This window comes from Acinonyx jubatus, chromosome E1, assembly GCF_027475565.1.
Source record: "Acinonyx jubatus isolate Ajub_Pintada_27869175 chromosome E1, VMU_Ajub_asm_v1.0, whole genome shotgun sequence".
NCBI classification, from domain to species: domain Eukaryota; kingdom Metazoa; phylum Chordata; class Mammalia; order Carnivora; family Felidae; genus Acinonyx; species Acinonyx jubatus.
This window is the reverse complement of record NC_069397.1, coordinates 59,813,475-59,834,689: the sequence shown is the minus strand read 5'-3', so window position 1 is coordinate 59,834,689 and position 21,215 is coordinate 59,813,475. Positions and strand designations below refer to the sequence as shown.

At 51.0% G+C, this 21,215-nt stretch overlaps 1 protein-coding gene across 2 annotated transcripts in view; it reads left to right on the top strand.

Moving 5' to 3' along the window:
• Nucleotides 1-4,106: 4,106 nt before the first annotated feature.
• The window catches only part of RAB40B (RAB40B, member RAS oncogene family), a 23,660-nt gene continuing 6,551 nt past the window's right edge, over nucleotides 4,107-21,215 (top strand). Inside the window, exon 1 of one of the 2 annotated variants that reach the window (XM_053212287.1) lies at nucleotides 4,107-4,416. In XM_053212287.1, coding sequence (XP_053068262.1) covers nucleotides 4,245-4,416 — 172 coding nt within the window. In that variant the 5' untranslated portion in view covers nucleotides 4,107-4,244. The remainder of the gene's footprint in view (nucleotides 4,417-21,215) is intronic. The other variant, XM_027052199.2, reaches the window with a different exon arrangement.

Sequence of the window (21,215 nt, the reverse complement as noted above, 5' to 3'; positions counted from 1 at the left end):
TGGCGGAAGAACAACTGGCACCTTGGCTGTGAATTCTTGGTGAGTCATCAGCAAACAGGCACCCAGAGTGAAACTGCGCTCAGCTGTTAGTTGCTATTTACTTCTTGTCAGCAGGGGAGAGAAGTAAGGAGAGTTAATTGGAGTGTGCAAGTGCCTGGCTCTGGAGAAAATATGGTCAGTCGCTTTTTAGTTCTTCAGTCTATTTTTGTTTGAGCATCAGAGAAAGATACTTAATAAATGCTTTTCCATAGTCAAATGGGATAAAAATTTCACATTATGTAGAAAGATTCCTTTCATACCATCCAGAGATGGCAGATATTCCTTCTCTCCCACCCTCTGTAATAAAGGACCCCTCGATGGTGCTCTAGGCCAAAAGCCACTGCACAGTGCCGCAAACACACCGTGTGCCATGAGCTCTGCGCTTCCAAACAGGTGACTGGCAGTTCCATGATTAAACAGTTACTACCGGATCCATCAATTCCAGGCCCACACACGTGCCCAAGGGACACGAAAACATACATCCACACAGACACTGGATACAAATGTTCAAAGCAGCTCTATTCCCAGAGCTAAAAGATGTAAACAACCCAAATGTTCATCAACAGATTAATAGATAAGCAAAATGTGGTCCATCCGTACAATGGAATATTATTAGGCTTTAAAAAGGAAGGGAATTCTGACACTTGCTACAACATAGGTGAACAGTGAAGACATGTTCGTGAAATAATTCAGTCACAAGAGTGAATATTATATGATTCTATTTATATGAAGTCCCCAGAGCAGTCATATTCATAGACGGAAAGTAGAATGGTGGTTTCCAGGGGCTGGGGGAGGTGGATGGGAAGTTAGTGTTTATTTTAATTTATTTTTAAATGTTTATGTTAGAGGGGCGCCTGGGTGGCTCAGTCGGCTGAGCATCCAACTTCAGCTCAGGTCATGATCTCACGGTCTGTGAGTTCAAGCCCCGCGTCGGGTTCTGTGCTGACAGCTGGGAGTCGGGAGCCTGGAGCCTGCTTCAGATTCTGTGTCTCCCTCTCTCTCTCTCTGCCCCTCCCCTGCTCATGCTCTGTCTCTCTCTCTGTCAAAAATAAATAAGCATTAAAAAAAATTAAATGTTTATGTTAGAGAGAGAGAGAGAGTGTGAGTGAGGGAGGGGCAGAGAGAGAGAGAGAGAGAGAGAGAGAGAGAGAGAGAGAGGGAGACACAGAATCCAAAGCAGTCTCTCCAGGCTCTGTCAGTAAAGAGTCTGACATGGGGCTCGAACCCGCAAACAGCGAGATCATGACCTGCGCGGAAGTCAGACGCTTAACTAAGCCACTGAAGTGCCCCTATTTTATTTTGTTTTGTTTTGTTTTAGAGAGAGAAAGAGAGCAGGGGAGAGGGGCAGAGAGAGAGAGAGAGAGAGAGAGAGAGAGAGAGAGAGCGCGAGAGAGAATCCCAAGGAGTTTCCACATTGTCAACGCAGGGCTCAATCTCACCACTCTGGGATCATGACCCGAGCCAAAATCAATCAAGAGTCAGATGTTCAACAGACTGAGCCACACAGGCACCCCTCGGGAGGGAGTTAGTGTTTAATGGGAACAGTGTTTCAGCTTGAGGACAACGAAAATGTTCTGCAGATGGGTGGTGGAGATGATTGTACAACAATGTGAATGTGCTTAGTGCCACTGAACTGTACATTTAAACATGGGTGAAATTGTAAATTATATGTAATATATATACATACATATATGTATGTATATATATTACTACAATTTAAAAATAAACACAAAACCAGGACTGTGTTGCTGTACTGACTCCAGCAGTGGAAGCTACAGCCAGGGCCTCTGGTCCTCATGGTTTCTCCGAGCCCTCCTTTTCTTAGTATAGTGGGAATGACAATCCCCACCTGTCAGGGTCACCATGAGGTTAAAGTGGGCCACCACAGGTGTCCCAGGACTCTCACTATAGGCCTGGACCACTCTAGATAGACCCTTTGCTCCTAGCCCCAGGTGCAGCTTGGGAAGATTCTCCTCTCCTTTCCCCTGGAGTCACACCTGACCTCAACTTACCATTTAATGTCATAGTTGGAGGAAACTGAGATCAGTCAGGATCAGCCAGGAGGTGCTCATGGGAGCTACCGTAGGAGCCCCACCTGTTCTCATCTCAGGGTGAGGGATTGCCATGTGCGATTCTGGAGACATTTTTAGTGGTTACAACTGGGAGAGGAGTTCACTGGCATCTAGTGGATAGGGGTCATCAGCATCCAGCAATGCACAGAACAACCCACCACAGAGCAGCCCCTGGAGGCTGGTTCAGATACCCTGCTCTAGACCCCAAGACCATCTAACAACCCAGGGAAAGGCTAGCTGAGGGATGGGTGGGCACAACTCTCCAGTGGGCAGAACTCCACACTCCAGAACTCATTCTTGCTCTGGGTGGTTCCAGGGCCCCTAACCACCATGGGCCCAGTTGTGGACTGAACATGTCCCTGCCAAAAATCCATATATTGAAGCCCTAAATCCCAATGTAATAATACATGGACATGGGGACCTTTGGGAGGTAATTAGAGCTAGAGAAGACCATCAGAGTGGGGCCCTTGTGATGGCATTAGTGCCCTTAGAAGAGAGAAACCAGAAAGCTTGCACTCTCTCTCCCTCCCTCTCTCTCTCTCTCTCTCTCTCTCTCTCTCTCTGTCTCTCTCTCTCCCCACTGTGTGAGGACATAGTAGGAAAACAGCTGTCTGCAAGCCAGGAGGAGGGTCTCACCAGGAACCAAAACAGCTAGCACCTTGGTCAGGACTTCTAACCTGCAGAATGGTGAGAAGTAAATGTCTGCTTGTTTAAGCCCCCAACCTAGGGCATTTTGTCACAGCAGCCCAAGCTGGTGAAGACAGGCCCCTTCTGTTTGCAACTGGCCCAGATAGAGGCTTCTCAGCATTTGTGTGTGTTTGTGAATCTGCACCTGCTGCTTCACCTGGTGCTTGTGAATGCACCAAGGGAGTCCATTGCGCCAAGGGAGTCATTGCACCTTTCCTGGCGCTGGGGATAGTTAGCCCCGCATGTGGAGATGTAGGGCGTGCGAGCGGGCCATTTTAATTAGATGGCATGCAGACCCCCCTCTGCCCAGCACAGGGTGCACCGCCAGACCCAACCACACCTCGAGGTAGGACCCTGGGGGTCGTCAGGTGGGGACCTTGGTTACGCATATTAAGATACATTCTAATGAATGGATACAGGGTTGCCAAGCATATAGGACCTTTCCTGTGGGTTGCGGACCAGAGCCCCCTACTACAGTTGATTGATCCCAAGATAGGCATGGATTGATTCCCACCAGCGCCAATCCCTACATGGGAGTTCTGGGATTGGGCCTGAGAGCAATTCGGGCCAATCTCTCCCCAGGGCCCTGGATGGTGAGAGAAGTCTGGGGACTGCAGAGTCCCTACCTTGTCCTCTCCCCCAGCACCTGCACAGACGCACTCACACAGCACCTGTAAACGCACACAGACGCACGTGCATAGACACTTGCGCGCGCACACACACACACACGCACACAAGCGGAGGCACATAGATGCACATCGATAAGCACATAGGCACGTGCACCCACGCACTCCGGGACAAAGACGAGGCTCTGGAGGAGCGGTGGGGCCACGGCGAGCCCGAGCTCACCAGGACAGGGACCTTTGACACAAGGCGACCTGGCCCTGGCCTCCCGACCGCACGTCCGAAAACGGAACTCGCCCTTGTGGCTCCCCCACCCGGCCTAGCGACGTCTCCAGGTGGGTGACAGGGCTTGGAGGCCGCGGCAGCAGGGTAGCCCTCCCCTGCTGCCCCGCCCCGACCCGGGCCCAGCACCGCCCTCCCGGCTCCTTGGGAGTGCGAGGCCCGGCTCCACCCGCTGCCTCCCCGCCCCTGGCTCCGCCCCACCCCGCCTCGGGACCTCATTGGCTGTGGCCGTAACAACCTTGTCCTCAGCCCCGCCCCCGCCCCGCCCATCAGCCTGCATTGGCAGCGACGACCTCATCCTCCCAGGAGGAGCGGGTGGACGTCGGCCTGGAGGCGGAGACGAAAGAGAGATGGACGGGCATCCCAGCCAATGAGCGCGCGCAGCACCCCTAGCAACTGAGTCTTGCCAATGGCGTGGCGGGGCGGGGCCGCGCGCTGTCAGCTGCGGGGGCCGGGGGCGCGCGGCGATCTGCGGACGGCTGGGCCCGCTCAGCGCCTCGGTGCCCGGTCGCCGCCTCTGCGCCGTCCCGTGGGCCGGGCATGGGCGCCGGCGCCGGCGGCGGCACGATGAGCAGCACCCTGGGCAGCCCGGTCCGCGCCTACGACTTCCTGCTCAAGTTCTTGCTGGTGGGCGACAGCGACGTGGGCAAAGGCGAGATCCTGGCGAGCCTGCAGGATGGCGCGGCCGAGTCCCCGTACGGCCACCCGGCGGGTGAGCGCGGGGCCAGGTTGGAGGGGAGCAGAGCGGGGGAGCGCGCGGCGGGCCGGGAGGAGCGAGACCCGGAGAACGCGCGGGGGCCAGGGGAGCCAACGGGGGACCGAGGAGCGAACGGGGGGCCGTCCGGGAGGAGCGGGGCCCGGGGAGTGCGCAGGGGGCCTGGGAGCGAGCGGCGGGCCAAGAAGCGCAAGGGGACCGAGCGGAGCGGGTCTGGAGAGCGCCATGCGGGCGGGGGAAGCCGGGCCCAGGCACCGGAGTAGCGCACCGAGGAACTGGGGGCGCAGAGCCAGGGACCGCGAGCGGGGCCGAGGGTGTGGAGTGCGCGAGGGGCCGGCGATTGGGGAGCGCGGGGCTCCCCACCCGCCTCTCTGCCTGGGTCGGGCGCGCGCTACTCGGGCTGCCCTGGCTACACCCCCGTTTCCGCACGTGGGGAACACAGCGCGTCCTCCATAGCCTCATCAAAGTCGGCTTCCCAGCGGGAACTAGCGGCTGCACTGGACGCTGGGGTCCTTTCGGCCCGGGATGTCTACGAGGCGGAAGGGAGCGGACCTCGCAGGTGGGGTTTGGGGAGGAGGTCGGCTGGGCTGCTGTGAGTGGGCCCATCCGGGAGACAGCCAGTGCGTGAGACGCGTTTGGAAACGATGCGTGGGGGTTATGGAACAGGCGGGCGGGGTTGGGAGCGGGATCAGAGCGCAGCGGGCGGAGGCTCCCAGGTGGTGGCTCTGCGCGTGGGTGGGGTGGAAGCGGGGAGGAAGCTGGAGAACTAGTCTGGAGGCTTCTCCAGGGCTCTTGGCGAGTCTGAGGGGCTCCTCGCCCTGGTGAACAAGCCCAGGAGGGCAGGAAACCCAAATGACCCTCGGGGCCGAGGAAGGCAAACACTGGTGTGAAATGAAGGAGAGTGGGTTCCAGGTCCAGGGGAGCTCAGGACTCAGAGCTGAGCGTAGTGGGCGGAGGGTTCCCAAAGTTTGAGGTTTGAGGGCCGCAGCCCCCAAGGCCGGGTAGACATTAGGCGGGAAAGCAGGGCAGGGGAGAGGAGAGGAGAGGAGAGGAAGGTGAAGTGGGCAGAAACCTGGGCAGGGAGGTAGGAGAGCCAAGGTCTTCACCCAGCAGGCTGCTCTGATGGCACAGGTTGGGTGGCTGTGAAGGGCACCTCCTGCCATCACTTTCGGGGGACATTCCAGGGACAGAAGGCACACTTGCAGCCATACCTGGTTGCTCAGGGTCCTACCCCCCCCATCTTCTGGCCTTGCAGTCTGTTCTCCAGGAACAGAGGAGGGCAGCCCAGGGAGTGGAGTCTTGATGTTCAAGCCAGCCTAGGTTTGCTTCCTGCCCTGACCAGGCAGGGCAGAATTGAGAAGACAGTGCACAGGGGGAAGTCCTGGATCCAGAGATAAACTTGACTTGAGGCAAGAGGGGCAGGGAGTCCAGGGCAAAGGTTGTGGTAGGGCACAAGGTGGGGGTGAGGGATGTAAAGAGAAAAAGTAGCCTGCAGGGTTGGCTGAGGGAGGGAGTCTGTGGTTCCAGAGCAAGGAACAGAGCAGCTGCTGGGTGGCCTGGGGCAGGCCTAGGAGGTTGGAGGGGTGGGGGAGAGCTTGGGGTGGTTTTGGAGAACCACAGACTCTTCACCCCAGGGCCTTGTGAAAATGCACATTTGGCCACTGATTCCAGAACTGTGTTCTCCAAGGCGATGCCATCAGCCACGTGTGACTTTTTAAATTTAGGGCAGTTAAAATGAAATACAATTAAAGGTTCCTATTAGCCACATTTCACACGCTCAGCAGGACGCTTGGCTAGTGACAGATGTGGTAGAGCCCTGCTGGACAGCCCAGCTCTGGGGCTTAAGCTGGCAAAGGGCGGGGGTCCGCAGGGCCTGGAGCTCCATGGATGGATGAGCACAGAAGAGATGCATGGTTCTTATAAATCTGTGTGCCTGGGGGTGGGGGGGGGCAGCTGTGGTTTTGAGTTCTATAGTGGGTGAGTGACGTGGGGCGCTTAGCAGGAATGTGGGCAGAGCTCCCTTCTGGTTGGTTTGAACAGCGCCTTGGGGCTGCTCTGACGCACCACTTTGTGTCACAAGCCCAGCCAAGGACTTGTAGAAGCAACTGGTTAACACTTTCTTCTAAAGGTTTTTCCTCAGGGGCACCTGGGTGGCTCAGTTGGTTAAGGGTCCGACTTCGGCTCAGGTCATGATCTCACAGTTTGTGGGTTCCAGCCCCGCATGGGGCTCTGTGCTGACAGACAGCTCAGAGCCTGGAGCCTGCTTCGGATTCTGTGTCTCCCTCTCTCTCTGCCCCTGCCCTGCTCGCACTCTCTCTCTCTCTCTTTCTCTCTCTCAAAAATAAAAAAATAAACATTGAAAAAATTCTTTTAATAAAAAAATAAAGGTTTTTCCTCAACACAGAGGGGAGGATTTAGGTGAAAAAGACACTTTCCACAAAATTGCATGAAGTTGGCATCAATTACGTTATTATTTCCGTGGGTCATTCTGCATCCCTTCTGGGCGTTGGAAGGAGAGCACTTTTCAGCAAGTCTCTCCATCCCCGCCCCACCCCCAACCTGTGCATGCAGCCTGTGTGGCTCTTACTTTGCCCGGGTTTCTGAACCTGGGCTGCCGTGTCCATAGCTGCTTGGTACTAGTTAGATGTTCAAGTGTCTTGGGTGCTGACCATGAGTTTTCACCACCACTGTGTGTGTGAGTTCTTTATTTTGCTGTCCCTCTAATTAGCCACATTTCATTTTTTAGGAAGGGCTGGTATTTCCTGAGAGCTTTCATGGTTGAGGATGTCAGTTGTCTTTATCTGTGAACAGTATCTCCGACAGGTTACAATAGATTCTCAGGTGGTATTCTCTTTCCTGCCACACTTTGTAGCCATTGTTCCAGGGCCCTGGGGTTGGATGGCCCTGGGGTTGGATGTGGGTGCTGGAGCCTGAGGTCAGCTGGCTCCCCTGCCTCCCTTCCCCCCGGGGGGGGGGGTGGGGTGGGGGTAGATTAGCCTTTTCTTTTTAGTTGGAGTGTCTCAAAGTTGAATGCTTGGTGTTGAACTTCTGATACACTGTGTACTCTTTGAATTTGCAGGCTTTTTTTTTTTTTAATTTCGGGGAAATTTACTTTATGTTCCTAAAACATCTTCTGTTACATTGATGGGTGTTTCTGCTTCAGAGACACCAATTGTATTGGTTTTCTATGACTGCTGAGCAAATTGCCGCAAACTTAGGTAAAACACAGATTTCTTACCTGACAATCCTGGGTGGGCCCAGTGTCCCTGTGCTAAGGTCAAGGTGTGTCGACAGGGGCTGCGTCCTTTCTGGAGGTGCTGGCGGTGAGTCTGTTGGCTTGCCTTTTCCAGCTTCTAGAACCTTCTGCACTCCCTGGCTCCAAGCCACATTCTCGCCTTCCACACTGCCTCCTTTCTCCAGCCACACCGCTGCAGCCTGACTCAGTCTCCCTCTTCTGCTTGTAAGAGCCCTTATGATGGCGCTGGGGCCCATTTGATAATCCAGGATAATCTCTGTATTTTAAAGTCACCTGATCAGCAAACCTAATTCCTTCGGCAGCCTTAATGCCCCTTTGCCATGTAACCTAATGGAGTCACATTGTGAACATCAGAGTGTGGGGGTGGGTGAGATTATTCTGCCTTCTGCACCCATTATCCTGATGTTAGGTCGTGTTTTCTTGCCTTCCCCATCCATTCACTTCTAATTGCTTTCATCTTTCTGTCTCTTCTGAATTTCTGTGAGCATCTCAAGCCTTTCCTATTTGTTGGTAATTTTTACTTTAGAAAATTGTTTTTGGCTATTTCTTTTTTATTATTTCAGTGATAATGCTCTGATCTGAATTTTCTTTCTTTTACAATTTTAATTTAAAATTAAAAAAAAATTTTTTAATGTTTATTTATTTTGGGGAGAGACAGAGACAGAATGCGAGGGAGTTAGGGGCAGAGAAAGAGGGAGACACAGAATCCAAAGCAGGCTCCAGGCTCAGCTGTCAGCACAGAGCCCGATGCGGGGCTTGAACTCACGAGCCGTGAGATCATGACCTGAGCTGAAGTTGGGCGCTCAACCCACTGAGCCACCCAGGCACCCCTTTAATTTAAAATTAAAAAATTTTTTTCTTTAAATAGGGGCGCCTGGGTGGCTCTGTGGGTTGAGTGTCTGACTATTGATTTCGGCCCAGGTCATGATCTCACAGTTCATGAGATGGAGCCCTGCGTTGGGCTTTGCGCTGGCAGCGTGGACCCTGCTTGGGATTCTCTGTTTCTCTCTGCCCCTCCCCTGCTTGCGCTCTCTCTCTCCCAAGACAAATAAACTTTAAATCAATAAACAAACATTTAAATTTTTTCCTTAAATAATTTATTTCATTTAAAAAATCTCTTTTTTTCCAACTTAATGCTTTCGTTAAATTGCTCTCTTGCATGAAGTAACTAGGGTGAATGTCCTTCTGTTCCTTGGGTCAGGTTTCATTTTAGGTTGGGTTCTTTGTCTATCTCTCTCTCTCTCCTTTTATAACGTTTTGTTGAAGTGTGATACACACGTAGAAGAGCTAAGGGGCCCACCTCTCACTTTGGGGCCTGCTGACCCTGGGGCCTCTGGGGGATCTTCGTTCAGCCTCTTCTTCCAGGCAGAAGTGGGGAGAAAAGACCTGGACAGCCTGGCCCTGGCTGGGGGAGTGAAGTCAAGGCCTCAGCTGGGCCCTTCTTCCCCTGTTCCCTGCTGACAGTTTCTCCCCTTGGCCCCAGCTGGTGATGTTTCCAGCACCAGCCTGTTACCTTTCCTTCTCTGATTGCTGAGTTTCTAGTTGGGAGAGGGAGGTAGATTAAACTGACACGAAATTCTACAATCTCTTGCCTCCCAGCTTTTTCCCCAAAGAGACTTATTTTCTCTCACTGCTTTCTCCTGGCTGTTTCACCGGCTTCCTTTTGCCCACAGGAAAATCCCATCTTTCTTTTTCTGCTTCATTTTTGCTAGCAGCTGTAATAACAACCCCCCTTATTGAGAGTGTAGAAGAATCATCTCATGAGATAAATTAGGCCCAGAGAGGGTGAGTACTCCCTCAAGGTCACACAGCATGGGTGAGAGCAGGAATGTAGATGGGGTGGCTGGCTCTGGGCCCCTCTGGCCCCTCTGGTTCAGAAAAGGCTCAGAGAAGTGGCTTTTCTTCCCTGGGAAGACCATCAGAATGTTTTTGCTGAGTGATCCTGTTGTGGGGTTCTTCTCCTTTGTATTTGCCTTGGACAAGTGTTGCGCCAGGAGGTGGTCGCACACCCCTGCTGCCTTCTGCAGTGCTGCAGACCCCGGTGGATCTGCCGAGGTCAGAGCTACTCTGCCGGTTTCCCGTGGCAACCACTGCAGGATTTGAAACCCGATTTATAAAGCCGTCTCTTGCACATTTGAACTGAGACTCGAGTTGTATTGTATCCCAAGTTATTTCCTTGAGAAGGAGATGCTCTCCCACCTCCTTACCTCCTGTGGTGCCGCCACGAGCACACGGTAAGTTTCTTCAACACTGTTGTTTTAAAAATTATGTCGTCCGTGCTTCCATGTATTTGAGAAGACTAAAACTGCATTTGTATCAGATTTTCTCTTCTTCAAAGCCAATCATTCAGCCCCACGTCCCCATGTCCTGTGGCGCCTCCTTCCTACAGTGGGGACTGCCCCTTTCGTCTAGCCTTGAACCCCAACCCAGGTAACCCTGACTTTGAGTGATGGACAAGGAGGGGCTCGGATCCCACCGGCTGGCCCAGGTTCCTCCTGTGCAGACGGTCAGCTTCTGGACGGAGACCCCCAGCCACCCACCCCCTGCTGTGTCCTCTGCCACTAGCACTGGGCGCTCCCAGCTGACGGCCACGTGGCTCTGCCTTGGTCCTGCTGGCTGCACCTGCTCACTCCTCGCTTGGGCCTTCTGGGGTGAAGAGAAGGGGCAAGGTATATCAGAAGCAATGGAACCTATCGCTTGAATTTGCAGGCTATCGGCTCACTTCCCATTAAGAGATTTTTTTTCAAACGTTTGGGGCTTTCTTCCCAGGCTGCTTCAGCTTAATTGGCTACAAGGAAGGGATTATGTATAAGCAAAAACTGAAAAGAGCTGCAATGTCCAAGGGGTTGGGCTTAAAACATCACAGATGTAGACTTTATCAGACCCACAAACAAAACCACGCAAAAGGCAGTCACCACAGAAGATAGCGGCTCCCGATGATGTCATCGGGGTTTGCCTTCTTCGCAAGTGCCTCTCAGGGCGGTTCAGTCGGTCAAGTGTCAGACTCTCAATTTAGGCTCAGGTCATGATCTCACAGTTCATGAGATTGAGCCCCACATCGGGCTCTTGGCTGACAGTGCAGAGTCTGCTTGGGATTCTCTCTCCCTCTCTCTCTGCCCCTCCCTGACTCACGCACACACAAGCTCGCTCTCTCTCTCTCTCTCTCTCTCTCTCTCTCTCTCTCTCGCTCCCGCTCTCAAAATAAATAAATAAACTTAAAAAAAAAAAAAAAAAGAAGTACCTCTCTTCAGCTTTCCTCCTTGGAGGCCTCGACCAGTCTCCCCACTAGACCTGGACCGCCCTCTGCCTGGGCTCCAGGTTGTGGGGCAGCTCCCGCACCTCCTGAAGCTGGCCCCACGCCTGCACCATTTCGGCCCCAGAGGCCACCCGTGTGTGGGTCAGCTCCCCCCACCTCGCGTGGCCTGCTGCCAGAGATGCCGGACTTTGGGGTTCTGTGAGCGGGTCACTGCCTCTTTGTCTGTAAACAAGGCACCTCGGTTCCAGTGATGCCGCCCGCCCCCTCCTCTGAACTGAGGATTTTACCCTCTGCAGATGCTGTTCTAGAGTCACCTTCTTCCTCTGCCTGCAGCCCCCTCCCGCCAGTGCGCACAGTGCCTGCGGTTTAGTGCATTTCTTCTGGTTCGCAACAGCTTCTCCCAGCTTGTCTCTCTCTGGCCAACCGACTGAGGTTAGGCGCACACAGAGCTACAGGTTTATTTCACTTTATTTTAAATGTGTATTTATTCTGAGAGGGAGTGTGTGCGTGCACACAGGGTGGGTCAGAGAGAGAAGGAGAGAGAGAAGCCCAAGCAAGCTCCGTGAGGGCCCGACGCGGGGCTCAATCTCACAAACCATGATAGGGGCGCCTGGGTGGCTCAGTCGATGAGCATCTGACTTCAGCCCAGGTCACGATCTTGCGGTTTGTGAGTTCGAGCCCCACGTTGGGCTCTGTGCTTGGAGCCTGGAGCCTGCTTCTGATTCTGTGTCTGCCTGTCTCTCTGCTCCACTCCTGTTCACGCTCTGTCTCTCTCTCTCTCTCAAAAATAAACATTAAAAAAAATTAAAAACAAAAAACAACCACCATGAGATCATGACCTCAGCTGAAATCAAGAGTTGAATGCTCAACCGACTGAGCCATCGGGCGCCCTGTAGCCAATAATTAATGAATTGCCCACCCCAAGTGGGACTCAGCTGAGTTTGCTCATGTATTTGAACCATATTGTCACTTGTAACACAGGTGGCATTTTGTTTGGTTGAAAAAGAAATTTATGGAGGCAGAATAGTAAATACATGCATTAAATTCTAGCGGACCCTAATCAGAAGGCTGGAAGGTATCTTAATGGGAAAAATAAATTGATAGATGTGTAGAACATTAGCTTCTCTCTTAGACTGAGAAAACCCATTTGGAAGTAAAACCTATTTCAGTTTAGAGTGATGTGCGCATTCCAGAAGGCAGACCACTGCCTTGTGGGTTTAAATAGTGTCACGGCGGCTTTATGTCCAGAGAGGGAAGGCCAGAGGCATGAGACCTGGGGTCCATCCTGTGAGGCCAGGAGCCTGTCCTTGGCCCTGAGCGCCCTCTCCACGAGCGCTGGGCAGGGTGGGCAGTGGGGGCACAAGTGTGGGAGCTCAGTTGGACAGTGTGTCCATGTCCTGGTGCTGCTGTATCAAACCACCACAGATGGGGGGCTTACAACAATGGACATGTATCTGCTCATGACTCTGAAGTTGAGTTGTGGGCAGGGCCCTACTCCGCAGGAAGGTTGCAGGAGAAAGTCCTTCCTGGAATCTCTGTCTGCAGTTTAAATGAGGGAGGGAATGGACTTTGCAATTGACCTCTGTCTCCTGTGTGGCCAAGCACCCTCTGGCTCTGCTCTCTCCTGACAGATGACAGTCAGGGGAGGGTGGGGGCCTGCCAGGAGCTGGCCCCTGGTCCTGCTGCAGGTGACACAGGGACTCTATCCTTCCCTCCCACTCTGTCTTGGGGTTATCACACTTGGCCCAAAGGGTGTGCCGCTGGGTGGGGAAGCCTGGGAGAGACCAGGCCCTGCTGTGGTGTCTGGAGGCAGCCACGGACTCAGAAAAACCACCTGGGCCTGGAGCTCAGGGCCCAGCTGGTGGTGACATTGGCCGAGGCTGAGCTGAGCCCACACCGTGCCTCCTGTCTGAACAGGAGCAGTATCAGGGCTGGTCCAGCTGAAGAGGGCCTGCCCTCTTCTCTCAGACAGGAAACTGTGGTCACAAAGGTGTCCAGCTTGGTGACCCACCTCAGGGCCCCACCACGCCCACGGGCTGTGAGGACCTGGCCATGTATGATCCTAGGAGGCAGCTCTGGGCACTCTGTCTCCGGCAGCCCTCCCGCCCCCAGCCCCCTTCCCAGAGATGAGGCCCCCGCTGCCACCGTCTTCCTGGGTACCTGCCACTTCTGTGGGCTTCTCAGGGAGCCAGTGTGGGTGCTTCCCAGCTGTGCTCTGGTGACAGCGGCTCAGCACAGGGGCCCGCATGTGCCTAGCACATCCCCGGCTAGCCCCCCACTTACTCTCCCTCTGTCCATGGTGACATACAGGTGATCCATGTGCTGCCAGCAGGGTCCAGCCTCTCGCCTCTCTGACACTTAGTGCCTGGGACCACGGTTATTTATGAGGCCCCTGGCATCTTTCAGGTGAGTGGAGATGACTCCTTGTTCAGGGTGGTTCATCCCAAACTGTCTTTTGGGGCGCAGACAGGTGCCTGGGTTTACTTTCTGGCTTTAGGATGGTCACTTAGCTGGTTATGGCCATGACCAGTGATGAGGGCATATCCTTCCCCCAAGACATCACACCGTCTCAACCCCTGCAACTCCAGAAGTAGGAGGCTGAACCAGAAGGCTCGGAGCTCCTTCTGAAGACACACGCAGCCTCATTGGGTGGGTTCAGTTGACATAGGAACTTGCTAGAATACAGCACCGCTGGCTGGATGAACTGAACATCTAAGTGAGCAGAGTGTCCCAGCCAGGAGTTATCAGGGGGCCTGGAGCCCACAGTGCCCCAGGGGCCAGGTGGGCAGCCCCTGGCTAAAGTGGGCTTTTCAGGAAGGGTGCCAATATCATCAAGAACTGAGCACTTTAGGGTCGCCTGGGGGGCTCAGTCGGTTGAGCGTCCGACTTTAGCTCAGGTCATGATCTCACGGCTCGGGGGTTCGAGCCCCATGTCGCGCTCTGTGTGCTGACAGCTCAGAACCTGGAGCCTGCTTTGGATTCTGTGTCTCCCTCTCTCTGACCCTCCCCTGCTCATGCCCTGCCTCTCTCTCTCTCTTTCTCTCTGTCCCTCCCCCACTCACTATCTCTCTCTCTCCCCCTCTCTCTCTCCCTCTCTTTCTCTCTCTCTATATATATGTATTTACATATATTTAAAAAAATACACAGGGCTCGATCCCATGAACCATGAGATCATGACCTGAGCTGAAACCAAGAGTCGGATGCTTAACCAGCTGAGCCACCCGGGCACCCTAGGAACATACTTTTCAAAAAGGAGTTCTGCAGAGAGATCACTGATGTTAATTTTAGTCACTGACCTCTGTGTAAACGTGATGATCACACATCAAGTCCCTGTCTCGAATGTGACTTGCTTTTAGAACTGTTTAGAAATGCAAGGGGCCCACTGGGGCTGGCACTGGCCTTGGCTGTGGGTCAAACTTGTCGCCGCCCTGAGCCCTTCCCACCACTTGGTTCTGTGAGGCACCCCAGCATCTTCCAGCGGAGGGCCCTTCTGATCCAAAGAGCCATGCAAGCCAACTCTGAGAAGGATGTGTGTGCATACGTTTTCTTTGAAGTGAAGTTCACATAATGTAAAACAAACCATTTTATGTTATTTTATTTTATTATTTTATTTTTAAATGTTTATTTTTGAGAGAGAGAGAGAGAGAGCACACACAAACAGGGGCGGGGCAGAGAGAGGGGGACAGAAGATCCCAAGCGGGCTCCACACTGACAGCAGCAAACCTGATGTGAGGCTCAAACTCACAGACCACGAGATCATGATCCCATACGAAACCAAGAGTCGGACACTTAACCAACTAAGCCACCCAGGCGCCCCTAAAACCGTTTTAAAGTGAACAATGAAGTGGCATTTTATACAACTGCCAGCACTTTCCAGTTTCAGAACATCTTCCTCGCCCCTCAAAAGGAAGCCCCTCCTCCCAGCCTCTGGTGGTCACAGGGCTGCTTTCTGGTCTTTTCCCTTAACGTTAGGTGCATTTCTCAAAAGTCATCCTCTCAGAGATGAATATGTTTGTAAGTGATATTTAACCGATATTTACGCCAGCAGAGAATTCTCCTGCGTGGCGGCTCACATCTATGCCTGCGTGCTCACTAGAAGAGAGAGAAGCAGGTGGTGCGCAAACTGAAATAGATGTCTAAATTATTTATTCATCCTGTGGAGCTAAAAGTGGAGTGAATGGCTTGGCATTTGACGCTTCCTTTTTTTTTTTTTTTTTAAGAAGGCTAAAATTATATCTCTTCTCTCTGTTATTCTGACTCACTCAATGAGCATTCCAACGGGCTTTGTTCTAGAAGTTTTTGTGTGTTTTTATCTCATTTTGATGGACCGAGTTTTCGAAGAATTAGTTAAGTGCAGCAAACACGAATTATACCTGTTGGTCCTCAGCTTGACCCCACTCATGTCGGAATACCGGGTTCTCATGGACCGACGTTGAAGGTAGCATGCCACAGAGTCAGGGAAGAGGAAACATAATAAAAAGAGCAAACACGTAAATAGGAGATAAAAAAAAACATTGCAGGAGTGAGAGAACGGTTCAGTGAGTAAGTTGAGGAGAGGAGAGTTAGGCCGTGAAGAGAGGTGATTTGGGGACGCGTCTGTGGCAGCACAGCGGTGTTAGGGGTGTATCTTCAGGGGCCCGGGGGAAAAAGCTTTTGCTGAGACGAGGTACCTACAGGCGGTAGGTACACAGGCTGGGTTAGGGTTAGGGTTAAGGTTAGGGTTAGGCTGTAAGTAGCTGGGGCAAGTGTGTTCTACCAAGTGGTAGGGGAAAGTGAGGCAGGGGAGCATGAGGAAATCACTGGTTGTCAGGACTGGGATTTGATCCCAGGCCACACAGACCTTCTCCCTGTGGGGCCCCAGTGGGTTTGGCCCATCTCCACTCTCACCTTCCCCACCCGGAGAAACCAAGGCACATATCACATGGGGAAGCAGCACTTTTCAAGCTTTATCTCTGGCCCCGCCCCAGCTGGCTCCACGCTGTCCCCAAGTCCCCGCTGCTGGGGCAGAGTGAGTGGGCACACAGCTGAGCACATGGACCCGGACACGTTTGGGAGCCCAAGCCCTGAAGGGGCAGGTGCTGGTGGAGACCACTGGGCCGCGTGGTCCCAAGGCTCAGGTGTCAGCTTATTCAGCAGGGCTGTTCTGATGGGAACTGCCACCTACAGTCATTGAGTGCAATTTTGGGCCTGGCAGCTAACGATTAAATCATTATTGTTGAGCCAGAGTCCCTCGTAAGTGCCATTTGCTGTTAGTGAAATTTGAGACACAGGTCATTGTGCTTCTCTTTTGGGAAGATGTTAAGATGTATCTTTTGCAGGTTTTTCTAGGATTTGTAGGTCAGACATTCTCCGTTCCTCTCTCCAGTCTCTGTGCTTTGTATGTTTTCTATCAGACTGGACATTAAAAAAAAAAAAAGTTTATTTACTTTGAGAAAGAGAGAGAGGAAGCAGGGGAAGGGAAGAGAGTGGGAGAGAGAGAACCCCAAACAGGCTCTGTGCTGTCAGCACAGAGCCTGATGTGGGACTTGAACCCACAAACTGTGAGATCATGACCTGAGCCGAAACCAAGAGTCCTATGCTTAACCACCTGAGCCACTCAGGTGCCCCCCCCCTCCCCCGACTGGACATTTTTGATGGAAGTAAAAAAGTCAGCTCCAAGCAGCTCAAGCAGAGAGCTTACAGGCTCACGTGACTGACAAGTTGAAGGACAGGCCTCCCTTGAGGACTGGCTGGTCCTGATGCCGGAGCCTGTCAGGATTCTCTACTGCTTTCTCCCCATCTACGCTTCTGTCTGTAGCTTACTTCCAGCTTACTTCCCAGTTCCTCTCCTACCTGGTGAGGAAGGTGGCCACGGGCAGCCCCGAAGCGTGGGAATGTGATCACTGCCAGGTCTGACGCCAAAGTGGAGAAAGTGATGAAGAGTCCCTCCCTTGTGAAGACTCCCTTGGAGTCACTCTCCATTGTTTTGGGGTCACTGGTTTTTATATTTTGTCCATCCCTGAGAGTTGTCTGCAGGAGTACTGTCCCAAGAGGAGCCGTGCAGCCATGGCCAAAAGCAGAAACTCAAAAGGGAGCAATCCAAAAACAATAAAGATCCTGGAAATTTAAAATATGATGGCAGGGCTGCCTGGGTAGCTCAGTCAGGCAAGCGTCTGACTTCAGCTCATGTCATGATCTCGTGGTTCTGTGAGTTTGAACTCCGCATCACGCTCTGTGCTGACAGCTCAGAGCCTGGAGCCTGCTTCAGACTCTGTCTCTCTCTCTCTCTCTCTGCTCCACCCCTGCTCATGTTCTGTCTCTCTCTGTCTCTCAAAAATAAATAAATCTTAAATGTTAAAAGATAATTTTTTAATGTGATGACAGAAATAAAAATTTCAAAGAAAGAATAAAAGATAACATTGAGACCATTTTCCAGAATGTTGAGAAAAAGAGAGAGATGCAAAATAAGACACAATAAGAAAATCAGGGAGTAGGTTCAGGAGGCCCAATGTCTTAGTAAAATATGCCAGCAGGAGGAAAGAAGTGAATAATTCAAGAACATTTTCCAGAATCTAAAGATTGCATCTCCAGATTGAAAGAGCATGTCAGGTGGTCAGCATAACAACGAAGATGCCCCATAGCAGTACATGAAATTGCAGAGTGCTGGGGCAAGGCCTTACAAGCAGAAAGACCAAAATACATCTCAAAGGGTCAACAATCAGTTTGGCATCAGACTTCTCGACAGGAACTCTAGAAAGTAGACCTGCACACTTCTGAATGAAAATTATTTCCTACCTCAATTGTGTGCCCATCCAATCTCAAGGAAGAGTGAATGCAGACTACAGACATGCAAAGTCTCGAAAACTATCTTCCACAACCCTTCTCAGGAAGAAAAAGGGAGAAGTAAACCAACAGACGGGGAGATGTGATTTCGCAGTAGGAGAAAGGAGGGCCCAGGAAGACAGCCATGCTCCCAGTTCGCATGGGAGCTGGACAGAAGCTCTGGAAAGATAGCCCCAAGAAGGTGAAACACCTGAAAGTTTGGAAGTACTGAGAGGAGATCTAGATAACTGGAGGAGATTTTAGGGATGTGTTAGTGATAAATGCAGAGAAAACTAAACAAAAAAGCAATTTTTAACTCCAGTAAAAACAAAAAGTTATACATGAAGAACAAACACAGTATACCACATGATCCAGCTGTGGATAGTGTTTACTTGGTCACATTGATGTAAAATTAGATATTGATCTAGTTAAATGGCAGATAACTATACTGTGTGTGTGTGAGAGAGAGAGAGAGAGAGAGAGAGGCATGTGGAGTGTGTCAGTGAGAGGACTACATTTTCACCTTCCACAGTGGGAAGTTTATTAATGCGTAAATGTGAAAAGACAGGAAGTAGGAATACAAGTGTGTTTACAAACTTGGAAATACATAGCAAAAGAAATTAAAAAGATGGGTAATAGAACACTGTGGTGGGGTGTGAATCAGGGCCTGTCATTTTCCATACTAAGTCTCTGACACTTGAAACTACGTACATCTATGACTGATGAAAACAAAAACCAAATATAGTTTTATTTGGGGTGCTTAAAAAGACCATCAGGAATGAATTCTTTTAAATTTATGAAATCTTTTTTCTTTTAATTGTGTATCAAAAAAAATAAGTACATAAGGACACTTTGTAAATCAAAGGAGCCAACCCAACTCAAGCGGTGGGTTAACCTCCTAAAGGTTAACAATGAAATTGCCTTTCCAGGCTGTGAATGGTGAGAGCTCTCTCTTAGTGTCTGGAAACAGACATCCAAAGCCAAGGTTCTCTCTAAACTGAAAAGTACTTATTTGTTCCTTCATGTAAATGGTAAATGGTACATTCCAGGGGAAAAATTAAATATTTCCAAAATTAACTTTGAAGTTGCTCTCTGTATATATGTTTGTGTTTATACACATTTAATTATATATGTATATATTCTTATTTATTATGTGATTGTCCATTCTATTTGTTATATATGTATATATTATATTTAACATATGTGTGTATATATTCTATTATTTGTATATATATGTATATGTATTTGTGTATATATATATATTTGTATATATCTATTTGTGTGTGTGTATATGTATATATATAATGTATTTATTGTGCGTGTGTGTGTGTCTCACGCTCCACACATGCCCAATGCTGACTGCTGCAAAAGGAAGGGTATAGGCATTTGAAATTGCCTTCGGGAGATAATGGGATTTTAAAGGGTTGTGAAGAGGGACGCCTGGGTGGCTCAGTCAGTTAAGCGTCCTTCGTCAGCTCGGGTCATGATCTCTCGGTTTGTGGGTTCGAGCCCCTTGTCGGGCTCTGTGCTGACAGCTTGGAGCCTGGAGCCGGCTTTGGATTCTGTGTCTCCCTCTCTCCCTGCTCATGGTCTCTCTCTGTCTCTCAATAATAAATAAACGTTAAAAAAAAAAAAAAAAAAAAGGCCTGTGAAAAGGCCCTTGGTGGGTCACTCCAAAGAGTAATTTCACAGAGCCTGAAGCTACTGACCTATGCAGTTTCGGGAATATCTACACTCTGCCTTAAAACCCTGGGCAATGTGTCCACAGAATGCGAAGCAGTCTGTCGTCAGCTTCTGCCATGCCATGCATACCGTATTGGCCTCATCCTGCTGTAAAGACAGGAGGGTTTATGAATATGATGTTCTTTCTCTTGGGGCTTTTTGGCGGGGGAGGGGTAGCCAAGTGTAAGGTAGGTCTGTAGGTCTCTCAGGGAGCACAGCTAAGTGCTTGCCCCGGACACCTTCTCTAGCACTGCGTCTGAGGACCTTGCTCTCTGAGCTTTGGGCGCTGGGGTTTTTTGGTGGAGAGCTGCTAAGATTTCACAGCCATTCCAGGACGTTCTCAGGGTGAGGCCTGATGAAGTTTTGGGGTGGTAGTGGGGTTCAGAGTTGCTGGCCAAGAAAGAATTTTTGAAGACGCCTTTAGTGCAAAAAGGTGATTGATTTTATTAAAGCTGGGGACAGGACCCAGGGTCAGAAAGAGCTGCACTGGGGCTGTGAAGAATGACTCCTTATATATTATGGGGCTGGGGGAAGTGAAGTCAAGAGGAAGTTTTTTAAAGGGATTTTCATGTGCTAAAGACTCACATTGCTGGAGGCCTAGCTATTTCTGGAGACCTAGCTAAGGTGGTTTTTCCCTCTAGCAAAGCATTAACATTAAGACAGTAGGGAGTTCCTGGACTTCAGGCTATTGATGAGATTGCCTTTTTCTTATAAAAGGGTGGAGACTCTTATCATTTTAACCTTTTTTTTTTTTTTTTTGTCTCTTCCAGTTTTCGTTTTGAAGTGTCCCAAGAGAGTGTCTTAAGGGGGGGGGTGCAGCTTGTACTTTGCCCTCAGCGCCCCCCCCCCCCCCCCCCCCCCCCCCCCTGCCTCTTCAAGGCCGTCTTGTAGGGCTTCTCTCTCTCCCATCTATCCCCCAAGAGCACATTCCCCTTTAGATTTATAACTCTTAATCCAGCTTTCCTTGTCAAGACATCCGAAGTCTGGCCACATCCCGGAATGTTCTCAAGGCTGGTCTTCTCTAGGTTTGTGTGTTGTGAGAGAGAGATTCCTGAGGAAGTGGAAAATGAAGCAAATGGAGCGACGCAAAGCCTGGTGGGTGGGTTACTAAGCAGTTTGGATTCTTGCGATCAGACACTGTGTTGCGTCTGTTTTTGGGAGGGAGAGCTGCCCTCTGGCCTTCTTTGGTACCTGATGCAAGCCCTGTCTCTCCCGGGCTGTCCCTCCTCCAGTCCAGCCCAGTGTGTCTTCCCCTCCACAGGCCTGGCAGAAGCGTTCCTGCGACTTGCTCTGTGAACACAAGAGTGGTTTCTCAACGAAGGAGAAAGTTGGTCTCTGGTAGAATGGGAAGGAATATTTTTCTTTTTAAAAAATGTGTGTTGCTCTTCCTGATTTTAGGGGGTAAAAATACATGCCCATTGAAGAAACTTGAAAGTAGGGAAAGGCTGGGGTAAAAAAAAAAAAGGTAAAAACGACCCAGATTCCACCACCCAGAAACTTCCAGGGACAACATGGGGCAGGCCCTCACAGTCGCCCCACTGTGCGCGCGCGCGCACATGTTTTCTCTTTACACAGCTGTGATAATGCTTCGTATTTCATTTCACATGCGATACTTTTTTACTTTACATTCTTAGTAAATTAATTAAATTTAATTTAAAAATTTGGGGAAGGGATCTCAGTGTTTTGCCTGGGAGTGGAGCCTAGGAGGAACGGTCCCAGGACAGGAGACAGGGCGGGAGGGAGGGCCCAGAGATGAGGGGC